Source organism: Triplophysa rosa, linkage group LG19 (genome assembly GCF_024868665.1).
Source record: "Triplophysa rosa linkage group LG19, Trosa_1v2, whole genome shotgun sequence".
In the NCBI taxonomy this organism is placed as follows: Eukaryota; Metazoa; Chordata; class Actinopteri; order Cypriniformes; family Nemacheilidae; genus Triplophysa; species Triplophysa rosa.
In genome coordinates this window covers 6,941,137-6,964,132 of record NC_079908.1, presented here as the reverse complement: position 1 = coordinate 6,964,132, position 22,996 = coordinate 6,941,137, and the positions used below count along the sequence as shown (strand labels likewise).

The following is a 22,996-nucleotide window of genomic DNA, read 5'->3' as shown; positions in this document are numbered from 1 at the left end:
ATCATGTTTTGGGTCCTGTGGACAATGCCTGCGTTCTTTTTTAAAGCTCTGTGCAAAACCTCCTTGAAGCATTTTTTCGTCTTCAAGAACAGCTCTTTTCCTTGCTTGACCCAGCGGATGAGTGAAAGAGATCAGAGAGAATGGTTTTGCCTTTTATTTCCAAGACTCCGAGAATAGAGACATTATACTGAAGTTTATGAATACCACCATTTTAAGCTTGACTGCTTGTCTGTCTGCATTCCGATCAAGTTTATGTCTACAGTGCTTTCAATTTTTTACAATTTTGCATTGCTGCAGAACAGCTGTTTTATAAGCAATCCTACATCTGTTTCTTTCTTTCTTTCTTTCTTTCTTTCTTTCTTTCTTTCTTTCTTTCTTTCTTTCTTTCTTTCTTTCTTTCTTTCTTTCTTTCTTTCTGTCTGTCTGTCTGTCTGTCTGTCTCTTTCTGTTAATTACTTTCTGTCTGTCTGTCTGCGTGTGTCTGTCCACCCATCTGTCTATCTATCAGTCTGTCTGTCTGTATCTGTCTATCTATCTGTCTGTCTGTTTCTATTTACCAGTCTGTCTGTATCTGTCTACCCATCTGTCTGTCTGGTTCTTTCTGTCTGTCCATCTATCTGTTTCTTTCTTTCTTTCTTTCTTTCTTTCTTTCTTTCTTTCTTTCTTTCTTTCTTTCTTTCTTTCTGTCTGTCTGTCTGTCTGTCTGTCTCTTTCTGTTAATTACTTTCTGTCTGTCTGTCTGCGTGTGTCTGTCCACCCATCTGTCTATCTATCAGTCTGTCTGTCTGTATCTGTCTATCTATCTGTCTGTCTGTTTCTATTTACCAGTCTGTCTGTATCTGTCTACCCATCTGTCTGTCTGGTTCTTTCTGTCTGTCCATCTATCTGTTTCTTTCTTTCTTTCTTTCTTTCTTTCTTTCTTTCTTTCTTTCTTTCTTTCTTTCTTTCTTTCTGTCTGTCTGTCTGTCTGTCTGTCTCTTTCTGTTAATTACTTTCTGTCTGTCTGTCTGCGTGTGTCTGTCCACCCATCTGTCTATCTATCAGTCTGTCTGTCTGTATCTGTCTATCTATCTGTCTGTCTGTTTCTATTTACCAGTCTGTCTGTATCTGTCTACCCATCTGTCTGTCTGGTTCTTTCTGTCTGTCCATCTATCTGTTTCTTTCTGTCTGTTTCTGACAGTATATATCAGCATCTGTCTGTCTTCCTGTTTCTTTCTGTTGGTATCTGTCCACCCATCTGTCTGTCTGTGTCTGTCAGTCTGTATGTTTTTGTCTTTCTGCCTGTTTATCTGTCGATATGTCTGTTTTTCTGTTTGTTTGTCTGTCTGTCTCTTTCTGTCTGTCTGTCTGTTTGTTTCTTTCTTTCTGTCTGTATATGTTTGTCTTTCTGCATCTGTCTGTTTTTCTGTTTCTTTCTGTCTGTTTCTATCTGTCTGTCCATCTGACTACGCAGTGCATGTCTGTGAGGCAGATGCAGGGATATCAGCCTTGATGTACTACGAGAGCTGTTCCTTTGTTCTGGGAAAACATTTTGCTGCACTTGATCTCATCTGTCATAACAACCAATTACATATCTCTTCACCTCACCATTTCTGTACTGTTGTCCTCAGATGACACCCCTGAATGATATTTAATGCTGCAGTGTGTCACAGAGGGATGAAATAGAATATTCCAAAACCATGAGCTACATCTACAGTATATACAGTATACCTATACACAGCCATTCAACTTTTCCTGCATCATCTCCGGGCAGAATTAGAAGAGTGACTCAGGCGAACATGACACAGTGATCACAAAGGAGACGAAAGGTCACTCTTTCCGTTTCACTGACCTCGTTTTGCCTCATGTGCTGTGCCCTCAATGACAACAGCTGACCCGCAGACGCTCTCTGTGACGGATCTCATAACAGGACACTTTAGAGTGTGACACAATCTGTCCAGCCCTCAAATAAAGATACAATCAGTGACACACTGACTCGTACACTTGAGACAACGACAGCTATTGTCTGATGAGTAAAGACGCAACGTTCATCACAGAGGCCTGCTTGCGTTTTCCCCTCCCTCTCTTTTAGCAATATCAGGATCTTTGTGTCAGGCCAACGATGAGATCATTTTAAAAAGTACCAAACGCATTATGGGTTTTAGATTCAATGGTCCCCGAAATTCATTCTGGGAAATATTTAGAGACATTGGTTTGACCTTGATTCCTCTTGAGACGCAACATGTTTAAACAGCTTTGATACTGGGAAGAAGCGCATTATTAACCTATAGAGTGAAACTTTGTTAATGTTTAATTCTGAAGTATAGAGCTTTACGTATTGTGTGCTAGTAGATGCATCAATTGCTGGTCTATAATCTACAAAGGTTACAGAATGTCTGACATAATGTTCCTTTACCCTTCATTAACTTCACCTATGAACTGATAGTAGCAAGAGACAGGAATTGGACACATTGATTTTTGGAAAGATCCTTAAAATCCACTGCCAAACATTGTCCAAGCATACTTGTAAATTCAGTGCATTCAAGACAACAGGTAAGGTCATTTAAATTACATTTATTCGTTTATAAGACGTTTTCTCACAAATGAGAGAACATCGGAGACACTTTGTCTGATGTTGTCTGCAGGCTTGCTTTATGGGCGTTATACACTACAAGACTTTTAAAATCTGAACAGATTCTTTTGAAACTAGACATCATACACTTGCAGACTGTTTGAAAGTTTCAGATAGAAATACACTAACTGATTGAATCTGCTGACTGGCACAGACTTTCTGCAACAAGTCCAGACTGAAAATCTGGGCAAAATCTGAGCAAAAGACTTGTAGTGTATTTTAGCCTTAAACTGACGCCTAAAAGGGACAGTTCACCCAAAGTTAAAATTCTGTCATTTATTCACCCTCATCTGGTTTAAAGAGAAAGCCAGAGAGACGCGATATCGTTACACATCAGTAAACCATGTTCACTAAAACAGTTCCAGCTCAAATGACCTTGGTCAGGTACAACAGAAAAGCTCTTCAACCCTCTCATCCACAATCAAACCCTCTTGTCTCTCGCTCAAGGCCCGTGAGTCTAATGGCATGTCCACGCCTCACTGCTGTTGAGACGGGTTTGCTCTTCTTGCAATGTTAAAAAACCCAGAAAGGTCTATTTGCGGCATTATTTATTTCTTTTAAATCCCTCTTAAAGAGCGTTGCCCGGCAACAGAAGGATCAGAGAGGAGAGCGAGGTGCAAGGGAACGACATGGATGATTTTCAGCGATGATCAGTCTGATGGACGAGTCCACCATGCAGAACAGATGATGTACTTCAGAAACACCATGAAGTGTGAGAATATGTCTCTCGCGATTCAAGACGCGCTGTAAAAGGCTTGAAGTGAGACCAGCTTGTTGCATATTAAAAGTGACATTACCTCGGGATTGAGTATCAAGGTATTATGTGATCAGCGAAAGCCCATCTGGTGGGTATTAAAAGAAGGGTATCGAACATTTTGTGCATTCTACACACTAGTAATAGATGTTAGGTTACTGTTTCAGTATTGACATGTTGGTTTTGATAGTAATATTCAATTCAATTGATTACATTATCATTCATTACATTTATATTATTACATTTTTACATGATCCTTTCACTGATACAGACAAGGGAAACACAAGAGACAAATTTTGACCATAAATAATATAACCCATACGGTTAAAATTTGTGCAAGAGAAATGAGGAAAGCAGTTTCTGGGTGGATGTGACAACAGATGACTGTCTTAAGAGGAAAAAAGAAAATATCACCTGTTTCGAGACAAAAAAGGTTCTTCTATCGTGAAGCACCTTTATTTTTAAGGGTATAGCAATTTTCTATAGATTTTTGGTGTTGACCGGTTTTGGGGCCATGTTTATATTTTTATAAAATTGCGAAAACGCACAAAAAGTGTGTTAAATAGACACAAAGATTAAAAAATCTCGAATGTGTTGTCCTCACACCAAGTATTAAACATTTCTCCTGTTACCTGTTTAACACTATTTGTGCTACAGAAATAAATGATAAATGGTTTTGCTAGCTAAGGGAAGTTGTGTTATTAGTTCAAGAAAACAAAGTAAAAGTACTTAGTATGTTGTCCAATTTGTATCATACACCTTATATTTGAAGGGTTTATTAAACCTGAGGGGCCTAAAAAGCAAAGAGAGTGTACAAATAATTTTTGGCCACTGCTAATTTAACACCATAACCAGGCAAGACAGGACAAGCTTTACGTGACAAGTTATTTAAATGTCAACACTGAAACCCTGGGGGACACAATGCAATATATACTCTATATATAGTTTTTTGGCGGATTGATTACTACCACAAATACCATGATTAAACCATGGTTACTGTATCAAAACATGGTAATGTTTTGGTTACTCTGGATTATCTATTAATGTTTTTTGGTTTTATATTGTATTTTCAGAAGGTGTGACGTAAGACTTTGGATTCACAAATTAACACCCGTCATATTTGCAAATCCTTTTGAACACATTCGACACAGAAAGCCTTTTGAAATCTACACAAAAGTTAACCAAATAAAAATTTATTGAAGTTAAATATCAATGCAGAAAAAAAAAGAAACAAAATGCCGTTTGTGGCACACAGAGGACCTGCAATGTACAGACTTCACAGCGGAAGGAAAACTAAACAAAGCGAAAAAGAGAATCAGTGCTTGGACAAGAAAAACATTTACCAAACAAATTCATTTACTGCCATTTTCATCATCATTAACATAATTGTACACACAAGTCTATAAACAGTGTTTCCCGCCAGTGGCGTATCATTTGTACAATTTTAAAATGGACAAATATAAGAAATTAACTTTACACATTATTTCATCAGTAAGGCCATGTACATATATTAAGCAAATAATAACATAGAATGACGGCAGTAACCTGAGTGAGAATTACCTACTGAGTTTAGCAAAAATTAGTATTCAATGTGCAATCCAGGAACCATTTGTTTGTATCACATACAAATAAGCCTTCGAGAACAGGGAGAAACAGATAGTACACGTTTGCACTGCAAAAACACACACATTCTTTTGGCCTTAAATGAAAGGGTTTTGTTTACATACTTAAAAAAAATAAAGATATGTTATAAATTCTTCAGAATTAAAATGATCAACAGAACAACTTAAATTCTGACATTATTTTGATATTAAGTTATAACTATTAAACAATGGCACATGACAAATTTAACAACACATTTTTAACTGACTGCGTTGAATAACAAACAAACTGCTTTTTGAATGCATCCTTTACTCGTATTAGCACATTATACACAACTACTGTCATATTCAACCCCATGACATGTTTCTGATTGATTTTCATAGTTAATATTTTATCTCTACCATTAAGGTAATGTATAATAAATGGCAACATACACTTTGAGGCATGTAAGATAAGATATAAATAAACTCATTTTTGGTGTAAAATGGTATTAATACCCTTTAAAACTGTATGGCATTATGAGTTTTATTGTACCTTTGAATCGCAAATGAATTTGTTCGAATAACACTGACAAATGTGCAGATTTGTTTTTGACACTAAAGCATTGCCATGATTCTCATTGCATGAACTTTTGAGTTTAACTTCACCTCCTCCTTAATGAGATCTATGATATTGAAATGATCCGCAAAATTCATATTCTATAACATTATTATCATTATCAGTGACCCTGAAGTTGTCTACCTTTCGTCTTATAAAAGAAACACTAGAACGTAACATTTCGCTCATTACGAAATGATGGCCTCCACTAGTGGTTAAGATAAAGAATATGGGCATATGCAGTGCATGCGCACACGCTCAAACATATAGCATTTAGGTACACACACATACGCAGTTATACGATCGCAAACACGACGAAAAAAACATCAGTGCATTGCACAAAAGGAAACATAATGTACAACTGTGACAGAAATGATCACTTCACAGTGTTGAAAGCCTGGCTCAGGAAAACAAACTGAGTTCCGTCTTGAAATGTTGTCATTTTGTACACATTTATATAGTAGTTATAAAAAATCAATTATTGCTAAATTAACAAACCAACAAAACAAATCAATACATCTTACAACTGTACACTACGGTAGAGACTGGAATGTATCTGAGTCTGTCTGAGAGAATAACGTAAACTGCAAGTGGATGAGAAAATGTGTCAACAGGTGACGGTACGTCCATGGATTTCTTCGGAAGCGTTACGCTTGACCACAGAGCCTAGAGTTTGTGTGCCGTCGACGGTGCGCATTCAGCATGGCTTAAATACAAAGTTCCACGGCGTCCCGTGGGTTGACGTCCAAATGTTCAATGTAAGAATTCACAAGAGTTCTGGATAAAGACTGGACATCCACAGGGCACACGTTTGAGGTAAAACAACAACAACGAGGAACAAAACAAAGTATGCAGACTGGATGGTAAGCCGACTCAAACATTTATTAAAAAAACCCACAAAATTAAAAAGTACCTTGAAAACTCTAAAGGCACCTTCCGTGAAAACGAAAGACAAAAAATACCCAGTTTGGTCTTAAGTGCAATAAGAGGTCAAATGTAGAGGAAAGTTCCCAAGCCATCATAGTTCAGAGCAAATAAAAAGAGCTTATTGTGAGTGCAGGGGATAAATAAAATGCAGAATCAAAACAAAACGCAGAAACAGCACAAAAAGATAAACCAAAACGCGGAAACAAAGCACAACAATATAAAACAAAACGTAGAAACAAAGCAAAACAAAAAACTTTTGGCAAAATATTTTGTTTGACCTACACGTAAAAAAGCAGCAAATAAATTCTATGCAGCACTTATATTAACTATTAAAAATGAAATGACATTGTTTTTAGCACGTTCAACATTAAAGCAACGATTACCTGCTGATTGTGTTGTGTATTGAAGTCTTTTAGTTCTATCCGACAATGTCACACAACAGTACAAATCTATAAAGAACAATGCTGCGAAATCTAAATGGAAAATAATGCCTCATGGTTTGATTCGGTATGTAAAACAGAACAACAACCAGGATGTTTTTTCCCCATTTATCCAGGGAGGATTCGCAGGAAGACGCGCTGAAGACTTTACAGATCGCATATTTACAACAAGTCCGTCCGCAGTTGTTATTTGTACACATATGCACTTTAGTCACGTCGATTTGGTTTACTAGGTCTCTCTAGCTAACTCACCTTACGTGAGAATTGATGATGTCAAAATATCCCTCTGTTATTCAGTCACTTCCTGATTTGTTTATAATCCGTTAATGCACGTTTCGCTGTTTAACACAAATGGTGTCATTTGATTGTCGATATTACCGTACGAAAATAAAATTCAAAATATAAATATAAAAATATTTGCAAAGGCAAATTTCCTTTGCGTCCCACGTCTAAAACAAATATTCAGAGTGCATACTGTACATGTGTGTGAATTAGCACGAGAACAGAAAAAGAAAATGAAAGCGCGAAGAGGCTGTGATACACGTGTTCTGGTGACATGTCCAGTATAGGTTGGGTCGATCGGCTTTGAGATTTGTGTTAAATGATGTTTCCTCACCACACTTCACAGGTGATGTGACCCATTCTGTCCTTTTCATTTGGATGATTTTAAATAAGATCCACTGCATGGCTATATAGTGAAAATATACATTCCGATATTTATATAGCGCTATCGTAAAAATACAAATGTGCAAAAACTGTAAACAAATGAGATCCTCAGCGGTGTGGGGGAGGAGCCCCAGGCAGGCCAAGCCTTCACAGCCGCGTAGGCTCCTCCTCACTGTCGCTGCAGTTTCCACAGCACTCCTGCAGGGGGAGCACAGACACATGCGCAGTCAAAAACTGGGAGACACCCGACCAAGCATGTCATGAGGGCATTTTAATGTCAGCTCTTTAAACCCACCCAAAAATGTAATTCTTAACTCACCTGTCTTCCGAAGAGTCTCTGCAGTAAGCCCTGTTTGGGTGGGGGTGAGGGTTGACCTCTCCAGTCTAGGTCGGGGGGCACAGTGCCCTCTAAGTTTAACACGTTGAGCTCTTTAAAGCACTCCGTCTCTATCATCTGAATGGGTCGATGATACGAATGCACATTTAGAATTGCAATAAAACGAACACATACCATCACACATTGCCATCATTTGTTCACCCTCATGTCATTTCAAACCTGTATATGACTCTTTATTCCGTGCAACACAAAAGAAGATATTTTGAGAAATGTCTCCGTGGTTTTGTGTCCATACAATGGGGGTCAGTGTTGTTTGATTACCAACATTCTTCTTTTGTGTTCTGCATTCTACAAAATAATTTACACGCAGACCCGTAGATTTACATGCAGTGGGTTTTTATGATAAATGATGTCTTTTAACTGATAGAGAGTCAATTGTGGATACTAGTTGTCTCTCTTTATCATTTGCTGGGCATGAAATGGACATTCAGGTTCAAATCTTTACTGAAGTTATCTTGTCCAAAAGTCTTACCTCATTTTGCCAGGGGATGGAAACACTTCCAGTAGACACTTTGCTGTAAAAGGAGTCGTCTTTGGGCTCCAGCTCCACTCCTTTAACTGTAGAGAACTGCTCGATGTCCAGCACATCCTTACAGTAGATGGCCTGAGGCTGCAACAGATGAAGACAACTGCATGTCATGCCAGTGCTCTGAAACACTCACAGCTGATGCACAGAAAAGTAAGAACAACACCAGAGCACAAAAATACTCACATCAGGAATAAAGGGAGCCTCGAGCATGCCTGCTTCAAGACGCTTGAAGTTAATGGAACGGAAAATAGGGTGGGCTTTAACCTCTGAGGCTCCGCCTCCTTGACAGCCAAGCCTCTCGCTAGGGTCTTTGGCTAGCAGCTAAGGAAAAATAATAAAATAGTATTTTATTGCTTATAAAAAGTAAAAATAAATAATCAGCCCAAAACACAAATGTGCTAAAAAGACTCAAAACTAGTTTTGAGACCCCACTGAACAATGCGATGTCATTGATTACTTTTTGTGTTTAGACTTGGTTCTTAACTTTAATGTAAACCGTAATAAAACTGCATCTATCATCTGCAGAAGATAGCATAAGAAAAATTGCATACTCATGTCTCAATTAAATGGAGAACAAATTAAAACATTTTCTTTATATACATTTCTTTGTTCTGTTGAACACAAAAGAAGATATTTTGAAGAATGTAGGAAAGCAAACAGTTCTGGGGCACTTTTGTCTACCATTGTCATTTTTCCTACTGTGGTAGTCAATTGTGGCCAAGAATTGTTTGGTTATAAGCATTCTTCCAAATATCTTTCTCTGTGTTCATCAGAACAAAGACATTTATACAGATTTGGAACAATTTGAGGGTGACAGAATTTTCATTTTTGGGTGAACTGTTCCGATGTTTCTCTAGAGAAAAAACCCCAGGAATCTCACAGACGTCTCTATTTGAGTTTCAGCTCAACAGTGTCACAAACCGAACTCAGATTTGTCAAGTCTGCTGTCAAAACTATAAAAGTCAGGGTAATGCAAAGGGCAGTTCAGCGCTAACCATTTTACAGAGCGACTTGGCATCTTCTGAGAACTTGCTGGAATATTCTTCCTCCACCTCTTGGACCAGTCGCTCCACCTCCTCGCGCTTGATTTTCTTCTTGCGCTGCTGAAAGGGCGACTGACCCTCGATCATCTCGTACAGGAGACAGCCGAGAGCCCACCAGTCTGGACTGAACGTGTAGCGATCGTTCTTCACCACCTCAGGGGCTGATGGGACACATACAGGTTACACTGCCATCCTCTACGACACTGTTCCGAGCGCAACTAAAATAAAATAAAAATACATACCCATATAACCCACAGTGCCAACCCGACCTTTGATTGTCTGACCTTCAGGTACATGCACGGCCAAGCCCAGGTCTGATATACGTATATGACCTGAAGAGAAACAACAGTCATGTTGCATCATGAAAATTCTTTCCTCATTTATTCACCCTCGTGTCATTCCAAACCTGTGTGACTTTCTTTTTCTGCAGAACGTGAAAAAAGATTTTGAAGAACGTCGGTACCCAAACAACATTGACCCCCATTCACTTCCATTGTATGGACACAAAACCACAGAGACATTTCTCAAAATATCTTCTTTTTGTGTTCCACAGAAGGAAGAGTCATATACAACTGTTCCTTTAAGTGGCATTAGCCTGCGGTTTGTATCACCTCACACGTTTCTTATTTCTACCAAAACCAAACACAATCATGTACAGTTCATGTGATGTATTTCACTCCCTCTAGTGGCCAATATGAGCGCTTCAGTTTAGTAAGATCAAACTTTAGTTAACCACAAACACACACATTTCACACAGTGACTTACCATGATCATCCAATAATATGTTTTCCGGTTTCAAATCCCTAACAGAGAAAAAAAACGTTTGTTAATGCTCCTTTATTTTTGTGTAAAACTGCATGTCAACTGCATAAGTGAGAGTGAATCTTCTCACCTGTACACTGTTCTCTCTCTATGGAGATCTTCTAAACCGCAGCCGATCTCTGCAGCGTAGAACACGGCTCTCTTCTCATCGAAACCAGCCTCTCCCATGTGATAGATGTGAAACTTCAGATCACCTCCGTTCATCAACGTGAGCACTAAACACAGGGCGTCTTTCGTCTCGTACGCGTACGCAAGACTCACCTTGTAAAGAAAGCAGAAATATGTCAAACACGGATAAAACAGCCCGTGTGGCAAAGTGTCTGTAATTGAATCAAACTAGAGGTTAGGATGACACTTCTGAGGGTTCAATTTTTAACAATAAAACCCTGTCCAGAACCGGTCTATTGTGATACAGCTAATCTGCGAAGACAGAATATGAAGACATAAATTAGCACACAGGTTGTTTTTGTTGCACATACCAAAAAGTCTTTACCGAAATGCAGACATTTGTCTATGTCGGCAGACAGCAAGGCAACATACTGAGTAAAGGAAGAGAGCTAGATTCATTTAACAATACACTTGTGAAGTGTCTAAATCTCATTAGAAATACCGTGCAAGGTCAAGAATGAAGAGGAAGAGGAAATGAGATAAACAGAAGTGAAGCCTAATCTTGCCATTTTCTCGACGCATTACAACCTTACAGACTTTGTGTTTTTCTTTGAAAACAGCAGCGATGGAAAGATCGCTATCGCACTTCAGATCAGGTGGAGTGAGGGCACTTACAACAAACCGACTGTTCACTTTCTCCAGGATCTGCTTTTCGTTCAGGGCCATGGACTCTCCTTTCCTCTTTTTGATGCGTTTCTTCTCCAGCTTTTTGCAGGCGTACATCTTCCCCGTGGCCCGGACCTGACATGCACAGACCTTGGGCGCAAACAACACAGAGCGGTCCATTCACGTTATGTAATCCACTCTTTTACATCAACACTTCGTTATGTAGTGCAGAGGTCGAAAAGCAGTTCGTACAAACTAATACACAAAGAGATATTTCAGGTGAATTCGGGGGATAGAGGGGCAGATATTACATTAAAGCAGGGTTTCCCAAACTGGGGTTCGCGGCCCCCTGGTGGTTCAGATGGGAATTGCAGGGGGTTCGTGGGATACACTGTATGTCTACCACTGCACACAAGTTGTTTCTATTACTTTGAAAAGAATTAAATAGCAAAGAAATGTTTAGAAATAACAATAGTTTTGTAAAATTATACCAATAAAAACATCAAAATAGATAAAAAAGGGGTACTTTTTAAAGGCGGGGTAACCGATTTCCGAATTACGCTGCAGACAACTGAGTCGGGCCGAGTACCAAAACAACCTTGTAGCCAATCAGCAGTAAGGTGCACAGTGCACAGGACGGACATTAGCCGAGCCGAGCGCTGACGAAAGCGACAGATGGGGGTAGGGGTGTGTTTGTTTTGGTGATCAACAACGGCTAAGAGAAATCGGACACCCCGCCTTTAATGGGGTTCGGCTGACAAAAAAACCCTTGCATTAAAGAAATGAAAGAGATGTATTAAACCACCAATAAATGATTCTAGATCATTTCTTAGAAATAACTTTACTTGCAACCAACTTTATAATGCCCCGTTTTTTCCCCTCAAGTTCACGTGCCTTAGTACAGTACTCAGACAATAAGTCTGAATATTTAATTGTAACAATATGGATTAGGATTTAAAATCGACTTTTTTAATAATATTTAGTAATTTTGAGTATGTAACGGATTTGTTTGGAGAAGATGGAAGAAATCAAACTGTCATGAAAATATTAAACAAATAAATATGAATACAATTAAATATGAAACTATAACTTAATTTCTTACTGTATTTCTTACATTTGATTTCAGTGTTTAAATATCATCGCTGCCCTTCTGAAACCTTGTATTTCGTGGTTTTTATTTTTTGCCATATTATTAGTCCACCATTAAGTTTTTCATTGGGCTTTGCAAATATCTAACCAATAGGAAGTATTAAAAAGTGCTAATCAACTTTGACAACACGGTATTTAATCATTTTAAAAGTACTGTGCTTTTTTCACTTCCTGCAAAACAGCAAATTCGGACATCTGAGGTTTCTGAAAGACAGCGACGTACAAAGCGGAGTAAATACAAATATGTATTTTTTGTGAGATTCACCCAAGAGGACCTTCCACAGGACAACAGAGGGCAATGCCATGAGTTATCTGATACGATATTTGCTTTCTTTATATCTGTCGGCATTGACTATTAGCTTGCATGATAATCTGAAGGATTTACGACTGTCAGCAGAATAAAAACACGACTGTGTCCTTATAAACCTTGTAATGCACAGATATCTGTTGTTTTAGTGCCACTCGTGATTCATAACACCCTGATACGTTTCTGCCAAAAACACAGCTGTGCCTTTAGCATTTCATACTCACCTCGCCAAATCCACCCTTTCCCAACACTCTGTACTGACGGAATGTGTTTTTTGTGACTGGCTGTCTGTCGAGGAGAGGAAGAGTACGATAAACAAATGTTAGAATCACATCAAGGAAGTATGAACCATTCTTATTTCATTACAACACACACAATTAAACAAACTTTGCCTCTCTGATAAAACGCTGACGCACAATAGTAAAAAACGCACTTTAATTGAATTAAACCTGATGTCTAGGACTCAATATGTGTGTATATACAAGTGTTTGTTCTGATGGGAATTATCCAGGCCTGGCTTGGACGTTCACTAAGAGGACGTTTTTATGACTGAAAGTAAATAAACAGCGAGTTCAGAGTTCGCATCTGTTTCGTATAAGCTTTGCTTCAGAAATAAATCATGCCGCCCAAAGGAATAACTCGACTCTTGGCAGTGAAGAAACATTTCTTAGCTCCATAATAATTTCCCTCGTTTAACACGGTCACATAACTACAGAAAATGATTAGGTTTATATGTCATAAACGCAAAACTTTGCAAATGTGCCGAGGTGCTATTTATACCTCTCCAGCCATTTCCACTGTAAGAAGCGACTGTAGTACATACTATCGAGGCAGTCTGCAAAGGGAGCCACACTCAGGTAGTCATGAATCAATCTACAAAAAAACAAAAACATTGAGAGGTAAGAATGTCAGCAACCAAACAGAGCTCATCCCCCATTTACTGCCATAGTAGGGAAAATAAATACTATTGGAGTCAATGGGGGTTGAGATCTGTTTGGTTACTCACATTCTTCCAAATATCTTCCTTTGTATTCAGCAGAACAAAGAAATGTATACAGGTTTGAAACAGTCAATGATGACAGAATTTTCATTTTGGGGTGAACTATCCCTTTAATGCAAAAACACTCTACCAAAGAAGAACGAAGAATCTGTAAATGGCATGTAGTTTCATCATTTTGAACACTTTCTATATTATCATATATTATAGCATCATATTTTATATCTTTTATGAAAGCATATGGGATTTTTTTCACATATTTTAAATCACCAAACAAAACTCCTAGTTGCTAGAAAAGCATTAGCATATTTCGAGTCATCGTGTGACGCCTTTAGCACAAACAGGCGCGAGTTGAATCCTTTAAGATAAGGGATTTGTTGAAATCCTAATGAAATTTGAGCAAACTAATGCAATATTGAGAGTGTTTCCTGTGCAAAAGACTCACTTGGTGCACTCCATAAAGAGCTCTTTACATGCCTCCTGCTGTAAGCGCTCGGCACACTTAGTGACCATCTCCTCTGTTACCTCAGGGATATAGTCTTCTGACTACACATACACACAGAAGAATAAGGTCTACTACAGTACAATATCCTTTAATACACATATACATCCAACTGAATTAAACAACAAGTTAAAATGACTATACATCAGCTAAAACTTTTCTGTAAAACATTTTTTTAGCAACTTTAAATGTGACATGCACTAACATAAGCAGTCAGTCAGTCATGTGTTGAAGTGTTTACTGTACCTTTGGACTGAGGTACTTGTCTAAGAGTTCCTGCCCGCATTCCTTCCTCTTCTCATCTGGCGTTACTTCATACTCCGCCTGAAATGATGGACACCATCAGTAACGTTTGTTATGTTATACATTCATTATATTCATATATTATACACATACATTATTTATATTCATCTTATTGCTTCTGTTTATTGTTTTGATATTCAAATTTCAGTATGTCTAGATGTATTGTGGTCATTCCAGTCCAGTGTCTGTTGAACTTCACCAAAATCAAACCTCAGGAGTGACAGAAAGTCGTCCAACAGCAATGTGAAAGACTGACAGCATGACAAGAAACATGAAAACTGTGATAAAAATGAGCTTATCACATCATTTTTTTCCAACTTTTCCTAAATACATGCACGAATATTACTGTTGTATTGCTCAAAAGTGAATTTAAACTTGTTTTCTTTGCAGTATTGAGGTCTTAAAAAAACACAGAGCGTTATTTTGACCTGTTTCTCCAGTTTTCATTGTCTGCAAATAAATGCAAATAGAAACATTATTTTTATTTAAAATTTGGGAGAAATATTGTTAGTAGTTCACAGGATGAAACCAAACCTATCATTTTACCTAAACACATACCTATAAATAGTACATTTAAAAAAAAAAAACGTCTGAAATGGTCTCTTAATTTGAAATGGCTAGAAAAGCAAAACAAACAAAACAAAATGTGTATTGACATTCTGAATAAAGAAATAATAAGTAAGTCATTCAAATACATAAAATATTATAAGAAACGAGAATTGAACAACTAGAAAATCTCTAGCAAAACTACATTTGAAGAGTTCATTTGCCTCAGTTATTAAATAGGTTTAAAAATCATGTTTTTGTTGTGTTAACATGTTTACATTGTGTTAGTTAGATGTATTTTTGTTATTATTACTTAATCAAAACAACACAACTGCAGTTTGATTGATATTACTTGGAAATCACAATAAAAAATGCAATCTGTTATCTGTTTTTGCAAAACAAACTCTTCATTTTTTGATGTTAATAAACAATTGAATCTCAAATGTGAATGTCAGTAACCAAACAGATCTCATCCCCCAATTACTGCCATACCATGGCAGTAAATGGGGGATGAGATCTGTTTTTTTACTGACATTATTCCAAATATATTTCTTTGTGTTCAGCAGAACAACGAAGTTTATACAGATTTGGAACAATCTGAGGGTGAGTAAATGATGACAGATTTTTTGTTTTGGGGTGAACTGTCCCTTTAAAACTGCTCATGTGATCTTAACATGTTATATTGTGTCACATAATAAAAATAAAAGTGAAAAGAATACAACGTAAAAAACATAATGCACAGAATTGTCAAATAAAGCAGAATCAAGATCAAACCACAGTTGTAACCTGCAGAAATAGAGTTAGCAGTAGTGTGCATTCCATTTCTTAAACATAAAGTCATGTCAAATTATTTACAAAAAGGAAGATTTTCACCTAAAATACAGGATTGTGGATAGCAAAGCTGATCTTAGATCATTTTTAGACTACCTCTTTAAAACTAGCATACCAAGATTGGTCATTGATTTAAGACACATGACATTGCATCTACAGACAGCAGTCCGGGTAGAGAAGGCTATGGTGGTGTTTTCATGAACTGTATTTGTGGTATAAGCTGCCTCACTGTCTGCTGTCTACATGGTCGGCTTCCTTCTTAAGATGCTTCCAAACAGAAATAGAACTGAAATGAAGTGCTCTACATACCATAGGCAGTAACTCTGTTTACAAGAGCTACACAAACAGCGCTACTGACTTAAAGAACATGAGAGATCTGACCGGCATTCACGGTTGATTAAGAGTCGGACACTTGGCATAAAGCAATTGCCAGTGATTATTGTACAATTCCAAAAAATATCAAAAATTGCGATGAAGTAAACCAGGTCTTCTCTTTAAAACGAAGTTTGTATTTCTCACCACAGCATCCAAGAATCTCACACAGCGTCTCAACTCCGGCCTGGTGTCGCAGAACTGTCGGAAGAGCAAGCGTCCGATTGGCTGCCTCTCACAAAGGCTGTTGTAGTCTTTTTCTGTGGAAACAGACCAGTAAGACACACAATGACTAAAGGCTTTTGAAAAGAAGTGTTAAACGCACACACAATGAAAATGAGTAAATATCATTTGAGCCAATCGATAAACACAATAAAAATCAATAGCACTTTCCTCTCTTTCTTCCTCTCTCTGTAAAGAGACCCAACCATTAGACCGCAACCAAATGGATTACAACATCCACAAAATACAACAGACATGTCCCAGGATTTGTAAAGCTGCTACGTTTAAACCAAATCCAAATTTATGATTTGTATATTTATTCTATGTTTGTTTAACAGGTTTTTTTCCCTGTACAGTTGTTTTGATATAATACAAATTGTAAAAAGTGCTATAAAAACTCCATTACTTAAGCATTGCTTGACTAATATGGGTTTGGCAATGGCTGATTTTAATGCAATATCTATACAACACGGTGGATAATGACCTAAATAAAAATCAATATATAAATGCAATACAACTTAATAGACTGTAGACGACATGTGATTACTTGATAAATAATGTGATACACAATATGCAATTTGAATACAATAATGTTTTATGGTTATAAACGATTCACTAAGCCCGCGACGCGATTCACGATGCTGAACTCACTATACTATTTTTCACTGTTTTTTACTAAATGAGTTGAGACAAATTAGCAATGAACAAGTGCCCTTTTATTATTTTTCAAGTGCTGCAAATTTCTTTGTAAAATGTAAATATATTTTATGTCAAATAAAAAAACTAAATTGCAATTTTAAAACAACCCCCCCAAAAAAAATGAATATTACAAAAGTCTCTTAGAAACAAACTAAAACTTTGTCTGTGCTTTTGGCACAAACTTGGATTTTTTTAAAAACATTTTTTAAGAAATATCAGCATATCCACGTTTACCAAGTTTGCAGTAAACACAGCGGCCCCTGTGGTTCAAAACATGTATTGCGATTCATGTCTCCAACGACTTGAATCATCACGTATTATAATCGCTTTGGTGATCGCTCATGGTGAATCGTAACATCCCTATGAACTATATTAAATTATATTTAAACCTAAAAGTTATTTAACCAACAGACATATCATTACTGTCCTTCCGAAACCTTGTATGTCCAATTTCGCTGTTTTTCAGGAAATTAAAAAACTTTTTTAATTATTAAATTATTGTGATACTGTGTTGTCACAGACTTTTTAGCACTTTTTATTGACATTTAGATATTTTCAAATCCCAGTGACAAACATAAAGGGTGACTAATAATAAATATTTATGGCAAAAAATATGAAAAAAATCACGAAATATGGGAAAACTAGGTTTCAGGAGGACACAGCAGCAATATGTTATGCACATTGGCACGCCAGTGCCTTTGCTATCTGCATCAACCTTAAATCATTGAGTTATTGCATACCACTGCATTATTTTGATAATTTAGTTATTTTATGCAGCCCTATAATTGATTGTATTTACAGAAAACGAGACAAAGTTTAAAAACAACTATTCTATATAAATTTACTTATTGTTTATTTAATCACTACATAAATAATAAAATCATATTTTGAATTACAAATTTTCTTCAAATTGTTACTACATTCAGAGTATATTGCAATAAAATATACAATACTGCCACAGAATAAGTTCAAAGACCACTCCAATCGTGCCTTGAATTAGCATCTCTACATTTATTGTGTCCGTTTCTATTTTAACAGAATTTTAACAAGGAACAAATCTAAGGAATGACAAAGTCACTCAACAGAAATGCAAAAAAAAAACATGTTTATTTAATCTTTTTTAAATATTTGATCCCGAATCACATGTCAAAACATTAGTATTTATTGTGTCGTTTAAACATGACTATGAACCTCTCTTTGACGTTTTCAAGATCTGCAAACATTGCATCTTTTTGTCATTGTGATCAATTCGTCCCATTTGAATTCTCAGCAATAAATGCAAATAAAAAATATATTTCCATTTGTAAATGGTGACACTAGGTCACAGAATAAAACAAAAAACATAATTTGTAGATGTAAAAAAGCCCTGTGTAGCGGTCTATACTAAAATCATTAAAATTGATGTTAAGAGAACGACACGAACAGTTTTCCACAGCTTTACTGTAAAACGGCCAGCGAGAAGGCTGTGATGTCAACAGTGGTTGTAATCCATGTCTTTAGCCACAAACCTGACACAGTGGTTAAAGTGTTTAAGAACGAGCAGGAGAAAGAGAAAGAGAGTGGGAAGTGACCAGTGGCTGAGATTTGCATCTGATGCTCAGGTACATGCAAAGATAGAGCAGGATTGATGCAGAGGCAAATGGGAGCGTGTGGACATGCAGTTATATACAGGCAGCGTGTGGGAGGCTGGTATTGATAGCAGCAATGCAGCATAACTACACAGAGAGCTTACAGCTATTTCACACGCTCGATGGCCCACAACGCAAAGATTGACTGCAAAGTGCAGATAAGCATCAGGTTTGCTGCTGTCGATGCACGCTTGTAGTTGATTACTTTGCAAGAAAAATATTCATTTGTAGTCGTTTTAGTGCATGTTGAGCATTTAAAGGGGTGACCAGATTTTATTGAGTTTTACTGTAGATGCAGATTTCCAATGAGAAGCTGGTGTTCCCATTTGGTTTCCATTTCCCATGGTCCCATTGGAGTTCTTGTAGCTGATAGTTCAGCTAAAAATGTATCTTCTGCCATCATTTACTCACCCTCATTTTGTTTTCAATCCCACATGACTTTCGTTATTCTTTGGAAACATGAGCTGCTCTTTTCCACTGAATAGTAAAAAGGAAAGGATGCCACTTAGACTCTGTCTACTGTACACTAGTGCGTTTTCATTTGAAAACGGGAGTTTTCGTTTTCAAAACGCTCTTCGTCCACACTAGCGTTTTCAAGCGTTTCCCAAACGTTTCCACACTGAAACGTCTGAAAACGCTTCCATCCATTTACTGCGCAGGAGTAAAACACGTCAGCATGTGTCATTTCTGTCAGGCATTTATTTACTGCATTTACTGTTTTATTTCTGCATTATTATGTCGTGGCAATGTGAAGCAAAGACAGTTTTTTTAAATAGACGGACATTGAGGTAACTTAGAGATTTTACTGCGGGTAACACAAGACTATAAAGCGGCAAAAGTGAAACTTAACTCGCGCTCCGCTGCCAAACAATAACTGCGAGTAATTAAATATTCCGTCTACTAAAATGCAATCTAAAATAAGCATGAACTGACATTAATGCTATCAAACAAGAGAGCAGCCGAAACAACTTAAACCCCTCCGTTTTCATCGACATTATAACGTGAAAACGGCGTTTTCAAATGTATCCACTTTCGTGCGTTTTCGAAAATCTCCATTTTCAGTGTGGACGAAAGGCCAAAACGGAGAGAAAAAGATGCGTTTAACGCAGTAGTGTGGATAGGGTCTTACATTACTGCTCAAAAGTAAAGGGTCACTTAACCCCCGCAAGCCTTTTTTAATGAAGTTTTCACAAAACTTTCATTGCCCCTAGAATATTTTCTTCTAAGAATATATGAACATACAATATATCAAATGTGCAAACAGAGCCTCTGCTTTATTTTATATTCAGTTGTTCCTTTTTGATCTCTTCCCGAATGTACAGTAGGTAGGTTTCATCAAAAACACAGCCTTCTGAACAAAACCATTGTGTTCTTGTCAGATTCAGAATGACGATCAAATAGACAGCATATATATTTTTGTTTTTGGATCTGTAGATGCTGTACTCTTTCAGAAGACGTGTAGCCACACCCCCAACTGTATGACAGTGAAAACATGAAAAGTCTTGTCATAAATAATGGAAAAACACATTAATGACAGGGGAAAGAGTTAACTGAAAAGTTTCTCATGATCTTAAAAATGTTTCTATTTGAAGACGTATGCTTAAATGCAGGGGCAGAGCTAGAGGTGGCCAAAGGAGGTTAAAGTCCCAAATGTTTTCAGTAAAGCCCTGAATGTTTTTATTACCATGTACAAATCACTAAGGGGCCGTTTACATTTCGCAACTTTTGCATGCACAATACATGTTATTTTATGCGTATGCGCGGAAAACGCTCAAATAGAGAGCAATGCAATCATGGCGCGCATGAGGTGCGACACGCTATTTAGTCCTTGCACATCGGTGCTAAAAATCCATTTATCCTTTTCCGGAACCTTCATGATAAGCGCAACTCATGTTTGCTTGGCGTTTTCAGATACAAAATGTGTATTCTGACACATACATTATATGGATGTCTCTGGGCTAAGCCCTGAATGTCCAGTTACCTTAGAACCGCCCCCACTTAAATGTTTGAAAATATTTCCGTTGACAAAAACGTTTCTTCATTTTTCATTAAAGACTAACATTTTTTTCAAAATTGTTTTTGAAATGGATGACTTGAACTGAATAATAAAGAAAAAGCAGCCCAGCAAATTTGTGAACTCTCTTATAAAAAGCATCTCAGGGTGAGACCTTAAGCTGCTGGACAAAATGCCAAGAAAACATTTTTTTACATATTCGAGGCAACAGTTGACTACACTGACGATGCTAAAATATAATGTAATGTTTATTTATTTATCTAGTTACAAAAAAGATCCCATATTTTTACAGTCTTATTCAATCAATTTGCTAAGTTTACTATTATTCTAAAATGTGTGTGGGGGGATTACTAAAGAATAAGTCAACCTTGAACTACCGTGCACACTTGTGACTATTTTTATTTATTTATTTTTGTTCATTTTTATTTGAATATTTCACATGAATATGCTGTTCAGCATGGCACACACTTTATGTTGGTGTGAAAGTAAATCCCACTGCATCATGTGTCATCAGAAGGCAGGTTATCACATCTAAATGTGCAGTACATGATTTGTTCTGTGGTTTACATCAACGGCTTCCTGACCGACTACTCAAGAGTTTCTGTAATGGGTCTCAAACCCTCTCGGCTGTAGCCTGAGGGAAAAGGAAGAAAGATTATAGATATGTTGTGAATAATTGATCTTAAAACAGGCGTGCTTTGTCTTTTCTTTCCTCGCTTCTCTCATGGGGTGGTCTTTACACTATACAAGGTTTGATGTCCTGAGTATTTTATGGAAGTAATTAAATTAGCATTAACATGGTTTCATTTATGCAGTCACGAGGCTTCTCAGAGCGATCTGAACAAGAGCATCTTCCTCTGTGTCACACTGTTACTCTCAGTAATCTCAACCTCAGACGCCAACCATCTGTTCACTTTCCATCTGATGCATACGGTACACAAAACTGGAAAAGACCTTGTCAGTGTAATGAGCACTAATCTGATTGGCTGATCCGATTAGAAGAACTTACAATTTCTGTAAGGAAAGGCAGGGTTTGTAATGTACTGTTTTGTAGTTTCTACATACTGTACTTTTTAGGGTTTTGGTTTGATAACCCCGCCTCCCAACACACAAAAATTGATCACTTGCGAGATGGCTTTTCCTGTCTAGGTGGGCGGTACTTGGCCTGTTTAAGCTGCAAAATGCACCAGACCTTTTGTCTTCTAGGTCAGTGGTTCTCAAACTTTTTGTTGTAAGGCCCCCTTTGTGTAGAGTGCATCACTTTGCGGCCCCCCAAATAAAGACTTATAATCTTAAATTTAACATTTTTATTTAAACAAACATATTCGGTTATACAATGCTGAAACATCAATTCTTTTGTCTGGTGGTCTTATTTTTCTGATGTTTGATTGCATAAAATGTATGATCAATTTCTATATTTCATAAAATGCCACAAAATCTGTGGCCCCCTGGATCCATCTCGGGGCCCCCCCCCCGAGGGGCCATGGCCCCCAGTTTGAGAACTACTGTTCTAGGTGAATGTCTGGCTACATAAGACTGGTCTCAGGCAGGTTTCACGATGATATAAACTGGGCAATGAGTGAGAAGATGAGAGACCAAAAGAAACAGATCTAAATTAGGCCTGCAAAAAAATAGGGCCTAAAATGATGTCCAAATTTGCACACCTGACATATTTGCTCTTTATTCAAATACTTTATTTAAGGGACATCAAGCGTTTAATATGCATGTTGCATTGCAAATTGAAGCTCAGCTTTGAGAAGAATCACTATAAAATGGAGGATGAAGAACTATTAATAACGGATAAACTGCAGTCAATATTTGGCTTTTTTGTAAATTAGAATAAAACCTGTAAAACCTTTTTTGCCAAATAAATTCCTTAAAAGTTTAGTGTTTTGTAGTCTCATATTGAAGGTCTGGGAAGAATTGCCGCTATGAATGGCCAAGGACTGCCCAAGAAGCCACATAACTGACAGGTAAAGCAACCAATCACGTTTCGTTTGTGCCATGTCATATTTATGGGTGTGGAAATGTCCCCGCAGTAACAGGCTGGTGTGCCTTTTGTTCCATACACCTCATATTTTGGTGGTTTATTCAGACTCGAGGGGGCATTAAAGGTCCAGTGTGTTAAATTTAGCGGCATCTGGCGGTGAGGTTTCGAACGGCATCCAACGGCTAACTCCACCCCTCCCTTTCAAAGCACTACGCTGGCTGTCACAGGACTAAGATGTCTTCACCTTTTCACATCTTTGCTGAAGGAGATAACG

General features: G+C 37.4%; 1 protein-coding gene across 1 annotated transcript in view; it reads right to left on the bottom strand.

Annotated features, from left to right (window-relative positions):
• Window positions 1-4,540: 4,540 nt before the first annotated feature.
• Window positions 4,541-22,996, bottom strand: part of grk6 (G protein-coupled receptor kinase 6) — a 33,829-nt gene continuing 15,373 nt past the window's right edge. Inside the window, exons 3-16 of the mRNA XM_057360374.1 lie at window positions 16,317-16,429; window positions 14,364-14,441; window positions 14,061-14,161; window positions 13,399-13,491; window positions 12,843-12,906; window positions 11,172-11,312; window positions 10,459-10,649; window positions 10,332-10,369; window positions 9,809-9,898; window positions 9,519-9,727; window positions 8,707-8,844; window positions 8,467-8,604; window positions 7,917-8,051; window positions 4,541-7,795 (exon numbers count right to left, since the gene is read on the bottom strand). Coding sequence (XP_057216357.1) covers window positions 7,745-7,795; window positions 7,917-8,051; window positions 8,467-8,604; window positions 8,707-8,844; window positions 9,519-9,727; window positions 9,809-9,898; window positions 10,332-10,369; window positions 10,459-10,649; window positions 11,172-11,312; window positions 12,843-12,906; window positions 13,399-13,491; window positions 14,061-14,161; window positions 14,364-14,441; window positions 16,317-16,429 — 1,580 coding nt within the window. The 3' untranslated portion in view covers window positions 4,541-7,744. The remainder of the gene's footprint in view (window positions 7,796-7,916; window positions 8,052-8,466; window positions 8,605-8,706; window positions 8,845-9,518; window positions 9,728-9,808; window positions 9,899-10,331; window positions 10,370-10,458; window positions 10,650-11,171; window positions 11,313-12,842; window positions 12,907-13,398; window positions 13,492-14,060; window positions 14,162-14,363; window positions 14,442-16,316; window positions 16,430-22,996) is intronic.